Source organism: Lipophrys pholis (genome assembly GCF_963383615.2).
Source record: "Lipophrys pholis genome assembly, chromosome: 9".
Taxonomy (NCBI): Eukaryota; Metazoa; Chordata; class Actinopteri; order Blenniiformes; family Blenniidae; genus Lipophrys; species Lipophrys pholis.
Window position 1 is genome coordinate 12049284 of NC_137639.1, and position 12615 is coordinate 12061898.

The following is a 12615-nucleotide window of genomic DNA, read 5'->3' on the forward strand; positions in this document are numbered from 1 at the left end:
AAGATTTTTTAAATGATGTTCAGGCTGGACAGATTGAAAAACTTATTATTACTACTTATTATTTTACAAAAAATAAAACAGAAACAATGCAAAATATCAAAACAAAGTAAACATGCTACTGCATGTAAGGATTTACAACTGGTCTATTACTTTATTACTACAAGCTGTCAGTCACATAAAATAAGTTCTTCACATCATAATGTCAAAGCCCTGGGAATCAGACACTGGCGACTGAGTTATTGGGTGATTATGATTTTCACTGTAATGTACTATTTTTTAAGACAAAGACACCATAAGATTCAACTGGATTTAATACATCTTTTTTTTTTCGTGCTGAACTCTGGCTCTGTGGTGAGTGAAGATTGAAAAACAGAGATAGGAAGGCGGGGGGGATTAGGAGAAAGGGATAAAATCGGGAGTGTGGGAAAAAGAGAGGATGAGAGCAGGAAGACTGAGCAAATAACCTGATATGAACCCTGAGTGAAAAGACTTTGAGCTTTAATATGCCATATTTCATCTCTATATTACAATGTTTCACAACAAACTGGTGATTAACTTCCATTATTTTAACAATTCATTATGTTTAATAGTTTTTGGGCCTCTAGGCAATGCTCCTCGCCCCGGGGCTCCCTAAATCTACCTTACTGAGCAGATAGGACACGAATCATAACAGTTTGTGACTTGAGGCGTTGCAGATCCTTATACCTGCTGATTCCTGATAGATTTCATACTATTAAGTTTAATATTAGAACCATAATCTTGTTCAAAAAGGGATTTTCATTCACCACATTGTGTCACTTCCAATCATCAGGCTTCATCAGGCTCATCTATAAACTCAACTTTGACCATTTTCTTTAATCACTTCAGAAACATGTTAAAACATCATATTTCTTCTAAGTATATCTTTCTATAACCATTTATTTAACATATGATGCAGATTGCAAGTGTGTCCGTTTCTGTTCTTGTTTTGCCATGTTTCCTGTCTTTTTTCCTGTTTTTATGCGATGGGTTCTCTTTTTTGTTTCCTCCTCATCGCATCTCCAGAAAAACTGTGCAGACCTAAATAACTTGTCAACTGCCTTCTGTCTGAAACATATAGTCACAAGCAACTCAGTGTTGGATTCTGATCTTTTATTTCTCCTTACAAGGACTTTATTTGAGAAGTTATCGATTCAGAGTGAATTGCACTCGCAAGGTAACTGCGGCTTCAGAGTGTAAAATAAAACATCTACTGAATATACATAGTTTTTCTCATATTTACAGAAAGAGTGTATTTCAACAGGAAAATATAATTGCAGCAAATTAGATTCACAAGTTTTTTCCTTAAGAAAAATAAATAAATCTGGGATTGAGACGAAGAGAAAGCAGAAGTAGGAAAATACCTGAACAGAAACTACAAAATAAAGAAGATAATAGTTATAAAGGTGAGTTATTTCTCCATAAAGCAGGTGTCTAATAGCTGCTGGTCAGTGGACAACAGGCTGATATAGAACAGATGCAAAAGCACCTGAATACACAAATACTGAACCTGTGGCTTGTACCACTGGGAACAAATGAGCTCATGTGAAACAGGGTCAGTTTATGCTTTATCACCTCTTCTTACACTGTAAATCAATTTTCAAGCCAACAATCAATCAAGTGAATATTCCCTGAGGGAACCTTATCGACTGGAAAGCACACAGCTACTTGAAGGATGACTGCTCAGTTATTTCCGGGACCTAGTACAAGACATGATGTTATAGGATACCATCATGAATTGAGGAAAAACTGTTGCGTGCTGCTCTTTTCAGAACGTATTGGCAGCAAAGATGTTGTAGATAATAGTTTCCACAGTCAGAGTCCTGTTTGGTTTTGCAACCCTGTGCTTTAGGTAGGTTAGTTACATTTTTGCCAAATTTAAGCCCAAAACAATTGGGCCCCATTTGGCCAAAAATGCTCTTCAATTTGCCTTAATTGTGTTTTTTTGTTTTTATATGTGTCACATCTCTTACATCTTTTACAGATATGCAGGAATCTCCTTGACGCTTTCAGATGAGAGTGCAGTACCACCAGGACCCATGAGGGGCAGTGCTGTGTTTAGAAGTGGATAAGAAAAGGCAGGAGTGTTGCTGTGTGACACCTTGAGGTCCAATAGCATATCTCCTATTGTACCCGCTCCTAAATATTATGATTAGTGCTACCTCCTGCCATCACCATCGTAGTTATCGCCAGCTTCCTCGTTGGTTGGTTTCAAAGAGAACGCTACTTTTCTACCGGTCAATAGCCAGTATGTTGATTTATAGCTCTGGTGGTTTGATTTGCATGAAACTGTTTAAGGTAATTTACATCATTTGAGAATATGTTTTTGTGTGTTTGTAGAGAAAAAAATGAGCATTCAATTAAAGTGCTGTGCAGGAAAATAAAGAATAATGGAGATGCGTTTAGGTTTGGTGTAATTTGGGGGAAATTGTGGGGTTAGGATTAGGGTTAGAGCCGAATGTTGCAGTCTCCTGGGTTACACCATGTGGTGAGAGTTGCAGCTATAGTTAGAAGCTTTCATGACCAGTCCATCACTGTCAAAATCTAATGACAGACGACTATATGTTGCTGAGATTTATCACAGATCATAATGACAAGCAGCGCAGAGCTGGGTGACATTAAACACTTCATTCAAAGCTCATACGCTTGAGGATCTAACTTTACTAAGGTTACTGAATAAACCTTGAGGTCAGACAGCTTTAAAACAGACAATGAACTGTGACATTCTTGAATCGAGGCGATTTGTAGACACATCCTATAAATCAAGATGTTTTTCCCCACTGAGACGATGGCATGCTCTGGGCCAAAGGTTTACAGTGTGATCATGCAACCTCTGAGGACTAGCAGGCCAGACCTGGAAGCCTCCCTGAACATCTGCATTGTGTTACTGCACTGCTGGTCTTTATGCGATAGTGGTGACAATGCTTGTAAAGGCAATTATGGATATTTCATTACTGGTGATGGTGTTAACTGTTGCCATCTGCACTGTATTAGGGAGCAGCTGTTAGATAAAACTGTTTTGTTAACCGGTTTTATAACAGAATTCTAACTATACACATGGAGAGCCCAAGTCTTTGATTCAAATACAACCACGTGTGCTTCCTTAATGCTATAAAACCTTTAGTACACTGGCAGCCAATAACTAAAACATCTAAATGGGTTTTAACAATGTTCTGTGGTGCAAATAATTAAAACACTACAATCTGCAGTGAATTAACTAAAAAATGGAAAAAAAACATTCAACAAAATCAATGTATTACCTTTTATGCAATTTTTCCATTTTACAAGGTCGTCACGAGAGCTGACTGACAGGTTGGTGTTGGCCCACAGGATGTATGTTTGACAACCCTCTGTCAGATTTTGCGCGAATGCTTAAAGTTTAGTATGTAACTTAGTATCAAACTATGTGATAATACTTTTAGAAAAAGCCGTGGATAAATGAGATTGTTTCTCAATACAGAGTGAAACAATTAAAAAAAATTTTATGCCATCATGCGATAATGCTTCAGAAAATAATTAAATGGTACGTTAGCAAATTATACAGAAATATAGTAATATTATTGGATGGTATAGTTGTAATGTAATAATGTTATCATGTTTAAATGCGACTGACTCACTTACTGCAGTGATAGGAATGTTTTTAGAGGTAAACATGCCATTAAAACATCAATAAATAATTTTTACATTTCGATACGCAGGTTAAACCTGAACTGCCACAGTGGTTTAAATTCTGCAGAATTCAGATGACTGATTGAGTTTAAGCAGAGAATGAAACTCGACAACCCGTAATATTGTCACATGTGGTTATGGAAAATCCTTCAAGCACTTCCCAAAACCCTGAAGACATTTCCATAGGAGTGTGTTGATTGATAATGCAGAGTTATACTGGTATGCACAATCGTTTTCATTGTTCTTTGAACTGAGCTGCTGCACTTACCTTGGCGGGTATGCGTGCTGTCAACAGGTAGGCTCGGTGAGAGGCGAGAGCCTGAGGAAGAACAGAGAGTATAATGAGTGTGTGCCTGTAAATATATGCCCCACAGCTGTGAACGCACACCGCGAATAGCAACAACGAGGAAATGACAAAGAACGCAAAGAGCTGTCCAGCTGACTCATCAATGTAAAAAAAAACTTGTGACTCTGAAACATGTCTGTCTTTTGCAACAAAAAATAAAACCAACAAAGATGGCATGAAGCATGACTGATCCTGATCAAGAAAATACAACAACTTGTTTTATATGAAGCTAAGCAGGCTTTTGTTTTAAATAATAATAATAATTAAAAAAAAAAAAAAACACTGGTTGCATCATATATGATAGCGCCTTTTAGGATTCCTTAAATTTGTTTCCACTGCCTGCTGAGCAAACCAGGCACCAGCCGCCACTCCTCACTGCACCACATGCTGAGAATAAAGCTTCCCTTTGTTGCTGCTGGGAAAACACAGTCAAGGCTCGAGGAGGCATTGAGGGAGCACATAACCCCGACCTTCCCTTCCAGAAGTGCAGCATCAAAAGGTCATTCAGTTGGTTTATTGAACTGCCTGCAATGCAATGTGATATCAATATGTGCAGAAATGATTTAAACAACTTCCTCTGACACTGAAGTGCAGGCCATTTCCATTGTTAGGGTTAAGTTCAGGGTTCCTATACTACCTGTTTGGCTAAATGATTTTCTTTAGGGTCAGGGCTCAGGGTTTTGGATTTCAGTGAAACCTCATTGGACTAGTTTGTCTTTTGAGAAACAGGATTACAGGAGAGGATTTTTGAAAAGCTTCTCAGAAGAACATGTTTGGAACTACAGATGTTTTGAGGAGTTTTAGGGAAAAGGGATTTTCATGCCATCAGATTTGACCAATATCTTTTTTGTAGAATAGGGTTAGGGTGTTAAAAGTGCTAATTAATTTGACCAATAAGTCTATTATTAATGATACAAATGATAATAATATCAGTGTATTGAGAAGTAAAGGTTTGGTGTGAGGTTTAGGTTTTAGTGCTACCTGACTGGAATATTGAGACATTTGACAATTACAGTTGCAGGATATGACTTGGATTTCAGCACTTCCTGATTGGACCAGTGACCCTTTTGAGGATTGTTGTGAGACTCCAAAACAACTGAGGAACAAAGATCAGCCTGATGGAAAAACTTCAACCTTTCGAAACAAAGAAGATCACCGCCTCAAACAAAGTAATTTCTTCAAGGTAAATTGCATGTAAGGCCCCGGCTAGCTCAGTTGGTAGAGCATGAGACTCGCAATCTCAAGGTAGTGGGCTCATGTCCCACGCCGGGCGCCACCTTCCCGTGGGCCCACCACCGGCAGGAAAGGTTTTTAATCGGTGCAATGTGATCCTGCCACCCGGAAACGGATAAGCAGAAGAAAATGGATGGATGGATGGATGGATGGATGGAAGGATGGATGGATGGATGGATGGAAGGATAAATTGCATGTGGCACTACAATGACTGTTATTCTGTCAGAAAATATCACAACACAGCACTGAACTCACTGACCTTTCAACCACGGCAGGGACATTTTCACCTATTTAGCATTTTTTCAAGGGAAGAGCCAGGCTGGACAGAAAGATGCACAACCAGAAAGTACAGCAACTCCTCAGAAAACGTGGAAAAAAGGGTCAACCCGATGAGAAGGTTTAGAGAGCATACCACATGGCCCTCGACAGCTGAGTCACCAGACCGGCTCCTGCTGCATATCAGTCCCCTGCTCTGTGCCCTCGCACTTCCTATCCGTCCAAATAAAGGCAAAAGGTCAAAAAAGACTCTCCCTCTCAGAGCCAAATAGTTTATTTCAGCTGGAGGAGTTGACCCAGAAGCAGCTCAATTCCAAAGCAGCATTTTGTTTTTAGAGATGTATATAGCCGCTGATAATTTTTTAGAAAGGTATCCCCTGTATTCTTCCTTTTACTCTTTGCTCATGGCTTGGGGGGGAAAAAAAGACAAAGCTGTGAAATCCCCAGAGACAGAAACTATAAAGCTGAAACAAAATGATGATGGTCAAAAGCTGATTGGAAGGATGAGGGGGGAAAAAATAATCAGAAGTGGGAAATAACTGGTGGGAATTTTGCTTATCAGAGAAAATGAAAGACTGTAACAGAAGGACATAGAGGTGAGCACGGTTTGGTTTGGAGGGCAAGAAGGTGAGTGAATGGGCTGCAGAAGATAATCTGAACGCTGTCACTGGCTTTTGAAAATACTGTACGTGAAATATGAAACAGAGGGATGAGAAACAAAGGTAGAAGAAAGGATGTGAGTGTTTGGCAGCCCTCTGTGGCTTCGGCTCCACAGGCAGCGGCTGCGTGGTTTGACGTGATGGAGACAGACACGCAGGCCTGAGCGGCCAAAGATAACCTCTTCTAAAGAGCAGCAGTCACCATCGCTACGCCCTGCTCGCCCACTGTCATCTCGCAGTCCTCATTTCCATACATCTCTGCAGGGTTGACTGCTGAGGGAATACGTCTTTCTTCACTCGAAAAGTTTATTCAAGAGAAGATTAGTTTTGGTAAAACACCACATAGAGTGAGCCTGTGTATTGTAATCGATGTATCCAATGAACCACTTCACTTTACATGTTTCTCTGCACTGAGCCTGCACGGGGAGTTGAATTTACACATCACAAACCAATATAGTCAGTGGAAAAAGCTGTAAAATATCTTTGCGGTTCTGAGGGACTTTCCAGTGTATAAAGAAAAGAAAACACGTGGTCAACAATGTTTCTTTATCTGGTTTCTTGTGAGAGACCGAATTTATGGGAAAATCACAAATAAAGAATAAAAAGCAACTATAATTGATTTTTAAAGGCTGTATGTATATTTCAGACCTGGGAAATTAGTGATCAAATCAACATTTCTTACAGGCTCTGAGCCAATCTCCGAAAGTCAAACAATTATTGGTTTCTTGGGTGATGGGAGGAGGAAGGGCAATTTAACTACTTTTGAACCTGATAAACTGAATTACAGTGTAATGAATTATTCCAACATTTTTTAACATATCAAATATGCAAGTTTTTTTTAAAAGCCTTAAACCAGAGACATAATATCTTAATTATAATATTTCTCAAAGATCCAAATTGTATTTGTTGTAGCAATATTCTAAAGTTCATAAAAACAAAAGAGAAGATGGGACCAGTTTGTTTATTGAGTGCAAGGTCGCATACTATAACCAACGGAAATATGAATCACCTCGCACTTAGAATAAATTAGTCCTTCAAAGCAGTACATGAGTCAGATTAATATAAAGGACACTGTTAATGTGTCAGCTTACCAAAATAAATGCAGTGTTGTAAAAAAAACAAAAAACTTGCTAAAGCATTGAATAAAACTCAAGTTCAAGTTCCAATAAGCTTTTGGGTTTTCTTTGACTCTTTCCTTCCACCCTCCCCTTCTCAATGCATGACTGCCCCGATGAAGTCTCCCAGTGCTGCACTTTCTCCATCTGCCCTTTTGAGTGGACGAAGCACAACAATCCATGACCCCCCCTCCTTACACCCCCCAGCCCACCACTCCTTCTTCTGCAACTTAGTCTCTGCCTCACTCTATCTTCACTGTCTGTCTAGAAGTGGATTTAAGCCATTGGCCTTCACGTCAGCCAGTGATTTCACAGCGCCCGCCATTGCGCCTTGAGCCACACTCAGCCAACCAGATGGCAGCAGTACTGGAGCATGTCTGCAAGACCAGAGAGAGCATCTGCTATTACACTTCCTCTCTCGCGTATGCGCACACAGACGGGTGGCTGCACGGTCACCACCAGACGCAACATTTGTCCTCTTGGCCTGCAAAACATGCAACACAAACACATGCATGGATGCACAGAGAGAGATCGTTTCTTTGTAAATATAAATACCAAAATGATCTTACTTCCGATACAGCAGACACAGAATGATTTGATACACAAATTACAAACACAAATGTATAGTCCACTGGGTGTAAAACCCCTATTAAAGTGCTTATCTGAGTGTGTGTATGTGCTATTCACAGGATTATCATTTCCAGATTATCTTTTTTTTTCCTGCCAGTGTCAGAAGCCCACATGTGCCAAGCCACATGTGCACACTCACATGCAATTTACGTTGCCATGGCAACAGCTAGCCGATACTCCACACTTGCGTTTGTGAGCACGCACACACGCATGCACGCACGCACACACAGTCTCTCACACATGAAAGTAGCACACTACGGCGTGAGTCTTGCTTGAGAATGTCAATGGGTTCTCAGCCCCTCAGACAACATTGACGCCGGACTACAGTTACAGTGAATCTCCGCGGGAGCCGAAGCAACACAGAGCAGTGTTTCATCTCCTCCATTCAGTTGTGACGGCACTCAACCACAGGAAATCTACTAACAAAAATGCTTTTATTCATCAATCATGCCTGGGGGGGGCATTCACACCCTATCATTTCCATCCATCAGACTTTTTTCCTCATCTATTCACTTGGTTTGGAATTGTTTGGGTGAGGGAAGTGTCTTCATGGTGACCCTGCAGGCCACTGTTGTTTTCGAGACTTGACACAAATGCACAACTTCTCTGAGTTGTGGCTGAAATATTGCTGAGTAAAACTAACTAAGTGCAACTTTGTTTGAAGGTGACTGGAGTTGCTGAGCACAAAAACAATACAGAGATAAAACTGTTTTCGCAAAGCATCGTTAAGACTCATAATTCAGCTTTTCAAATCCATCCACCATAGACACTGTGGTTAAGGGATGAGGTATACTCTACTACACCCTGTGCTCAGTTTTGCCCCAAACTTAAGCAATGATTTTCATTTTTTGTTCATTATTGGGCTACTAATATGTGTGTTTCTTTGTTTAAATACCTGTAATGCGGGCATCTTTAGGGCTTATAGTTAATTGAGCTCCGGATGTGGGAGGGTCATTTCTTCTCTGTAATTATTCATTTTCATTATTTTCCTGATTACTTTTGCATTTCTGATTACAATGCAAAACCATAATATATTCAGTTTAGTGCAATGGAAGTCAAATAAAAAGCCACAGCATGTCGTATTTTCTAAGCTGGAAGTAAGCAGCCAATCAAAAAACGATTGTGAGAATTTTCAGAAGTGGAAAAAAGTCTTCAACTCGCGGAAGGAGCTTGAAGATAAAAGCAGTTGTAAATTGAACAGCATAGTGGAACGCACACAGCCACTGTTAAATTCTTCTCCTCATTCCGCTGCTGACATAGACTCTTTATTGCATAACTAATGCCAGCCCGTCCTTCATGTGCATGTGTGTCTATGTATAACATTAATGAGTCATGATGTTCCGGCTGCAAATCGTCGACACAGCACCATAGAAGTGAGTATTTTTAGGGCAGTACAGGAAAAAAAGAGAACGAGAGAGGAGGACAGAAAAAGAGAAAGAGAGAGAGAGGGGGAGGAGAAGGCAAAGATCAGCCACTGTGACAAACAAAGTGGACAGCAGAGAGAAAGAGAAGGACAGAGAGAAGTGAAGGAGGCAGGGGACCAGAGCAAGTGAAAGAACTTAATAGATTCTAAGTGCTGTTTTGCTGATAAGGAGCCAACAGTTAAATCCAATCAGACAGAAGAGATCTTTAATGAAGGGAAGTGTTTAAAAGCGGTTTCATCCCTGTCAAAAACTAATGCTGAGGGGATGACCCTTTCTTAGCTCTCAGAGCACTGAAATCAATCAGCTCTCCCTGCGTGCAGCGTCGGGCTTGCTTTTCCTCCCACTTCTTTCTTCCATAATCTCCTAATGCCCCCAGCCTTCTTACACTTACTGTATTTAAAAGATAAATAAATAAAAAAGGGTGGCACCGGTGTGAATGCCATGCACTCTAATAGTGAGTCTTCTGCTCCGCAAAACGTGTGACTATTGAATAATCGAACCGACACTACACAGAAAAAAAAATCTATTTTAGAGGGAAAAGAAGAACGTTGACTTTCCTCCCCGTGCTCTCCGGCTCCCGCTCTGTTCCTTTATCTCAAATTCAAAGCCACAAGACATGCATCATGTACACAAGGACCAGCCGTTAACAACTTTTCTTTGTCGTTTAAACGTTTGTGTTGATGTATGCAAAAAGGAAGTCTCTTGTATAAAATGCAAACGGGAAATTATTTTGCCTCCACCCCCCCACCTGGCTTTTATCTTGGAATAATCAGAGATGGTGTAATAGACTGTAAGAGAGGAGCAATCCTCTCCGTCCTGCTGATCAACAAGGCAGAAATTACACAAGGCCACACTACAGGAACGCGTCGTCTGTAATCCAAATGTCCCGAGTCCACATACTCCCTTTCAAAAGAATGACGGCACCAACGAATGAATAAAAATATATTTTAAAAAATCCATATGAATTGGTCGGTCAAACAAATAAATGTTTTCTTCTTGTATGAGGCTCCTTCACTGTCAAGAAGCCACTCAATAGTAGTCTCGGCCGCAGAGCAAATGAAAAAATATTTTTTCTCTGTGGAATTTGCATGCTATACCTTTGTGTGCACGTGTTTTCCCAAACTACTCCAGCTTCTTCCCACAACCCAAAAACATACTTATTTTGTAAATTGTCAACTCTGAATTTCCTACAGGTATGAATGTGTACATTCAAATAGACCTGATTGTAAAACTTGTTGTCCATCTTATTGCTTTTAGTCCGTATGGGGTCACGGGGGCAAGGAATTCCAAACATCTCTGTCCCCTGCTGCTCCCTCCAGCTCTTCTGAGGGGAATACCAAGCTGCTCCTTGGCCAAACCAGAGATAGAATCTCTCCAGCGAGTCCTGAGCCGACTTCGGTGCCTCCGCCCAGTCAAGACGTGCCTGGTCGCCCCTCTAATGGGAGAAGACCAGCTAATCAGATAGCTGAACCATCTAAACTGGTTCCTCTCAATGTGGAGGAGTAGTGGCTTGAGTAGGTTCCATTCATACCTTAATAGTAGGCATTTCATTTTTTATTTTAATTATTTTTCAGTTGTGCTGTGATAAAACCGTTTGCCTGCCACTGCCCATCTTGACCAGGACTTTATTAAAAAGGTGATTTTTTTTATCTCAACAACGATTTAAGAAAGGCAAATGTTGTTTTTTTTAAGTTAGGAGTTATATCATAATAATAATAATAATTTGCTGTAGAAGCAAAATGATGAATTTTGTTTTTTAAATATTAGTGATTGCTAATTAATGACAGTTTGAGGATTAGCTTAGTTTTAAATATGTATTGGTTAGATAAATCTTTTTTAAAGAACCTAATAAGTCTTCTGACGTAACTTCAATCTATTTATTTTAAGTTGTGGAGGAACACACTCTTGTGGTTTTGTGTCACATGACTCTGGAGGGAAAGACAAGCCTTTATGCCCATTGACAGAGTAGAAAAACAAGCAAGGCGAAAGGAGAGAGTCCCACGAAACCTTAACTGGCTTCAAAAAGCAGTCCCGTAACTGCCTGAAACTCGGGGAGGAAAAATCGTTTGCTTCACAATACGTCGATTCTCCGCTGCGAAGGAAATTTGCTGACGGTGCAGCTGTGGTCCGGTCCTGTAACGTCTGCAGACTCGCACTGCGCCAAGAGCACAGAACGGTGCGAGCAGGTAGTGCTCCTTCCCAAAGATGCACAGATCAGTGATAAAATAGCTAGCATGGTGTATAATGAAAAATGTAAAAGTCATTACTACTCAGACCTCGACTGCAGTGTTACACCGATAGCATGGCAGCAAATAAAAAAACCTGAAGGCTTCTCTTTGGTCTTCAGTGAACATTATCAAATAATTACAAATAATTCCAAGCACTCGTTTCTATTCACGCACTAAATCATGTTCTGATGACTGAACCACAAATCAGTCAGAATAATTTAACATGTTTTTTTGGTCTTCAGTGCACGTCTGTCCCACACTGCACCGCAGCAGCCAAGAGGAGCGTTGAGAGAGAGAGACATCAATTTTCTTTTATCACTGCCTTGCTCATCATTATGTGTTTTACTGCTGGAGAAATGAGCGTGGTGAGGAACAAAAGGCGACTGACAGTGGTACTTCCTGAACAGATTTGATTGGCTGGTCTCATCGGACCACAGCTGCAGTGAGCAGAGACATCAATAAACGCGGATACTGATTATGTTGCACTTCATTCATTATTTCAATTTTGCCCCTCTGTTGGTGCCGCTGCGGCCGGTTTTCTTTTTAGTCGGAATTGAAATGGACTGTGTTCAATAATGAATGAGGGGAAAAATAATGAAAATATAAGCAAGCACTTTAGAAGCAATAACAATTAGATGTCGCTGCTGGGAATTTGTCCGCAAACTGGAAACAAAGCATCTTGATTCCAGTACCTTATAAACTACCAGAGCTTGCAGGATGTGCACCGAATGATCACAAAATGACCATTTGATCCTCAGGCACAAAACAGCTGAGACTGATTAGGCATTTAAAACGTCAAAGAGGTTCAACATTCAGAGAGATTATATTCCAGGGCCGTGGTCCGGGGTAGAGATCAGGGTATTTATACTGGACTCTGGTGTGAGTAATTGAGTTTCCTCTCTGAACTGCTATAGCCTGCAGAGCGTCCCTACGAGCCTCGTGTGTGTTTAGGTTAGAGAGATAAAGAGATAAGGGAGAATCACAAGGGTTCATTCATTCATCAGCATGCCAGCCAGA

General features: G+C 40.5%; 1 protein-coding gene across 1 annotated transcript in view; it reads right to left on the reverse strand.

The window, feature by feature from the left end:
* LOC308114928 (F-actin-uncapping protein LRRC16A-like) overlaps positions 1-12615 on the reverse strand; it is a 65735-nt gene that overhangs the window by 35693 nt on the left and 17427 nt on the right. Inside the window, exon 3 of the mRNA XM_080472195.1 lies at positions 3956-4006. Within this exon, the coding sequence (XP_080328321.1) occupies positions 3956-4006 (51 nt within the window). The remainder of the gene's footprint in view (positions 1-3955; positions 4007-12615) is intronic.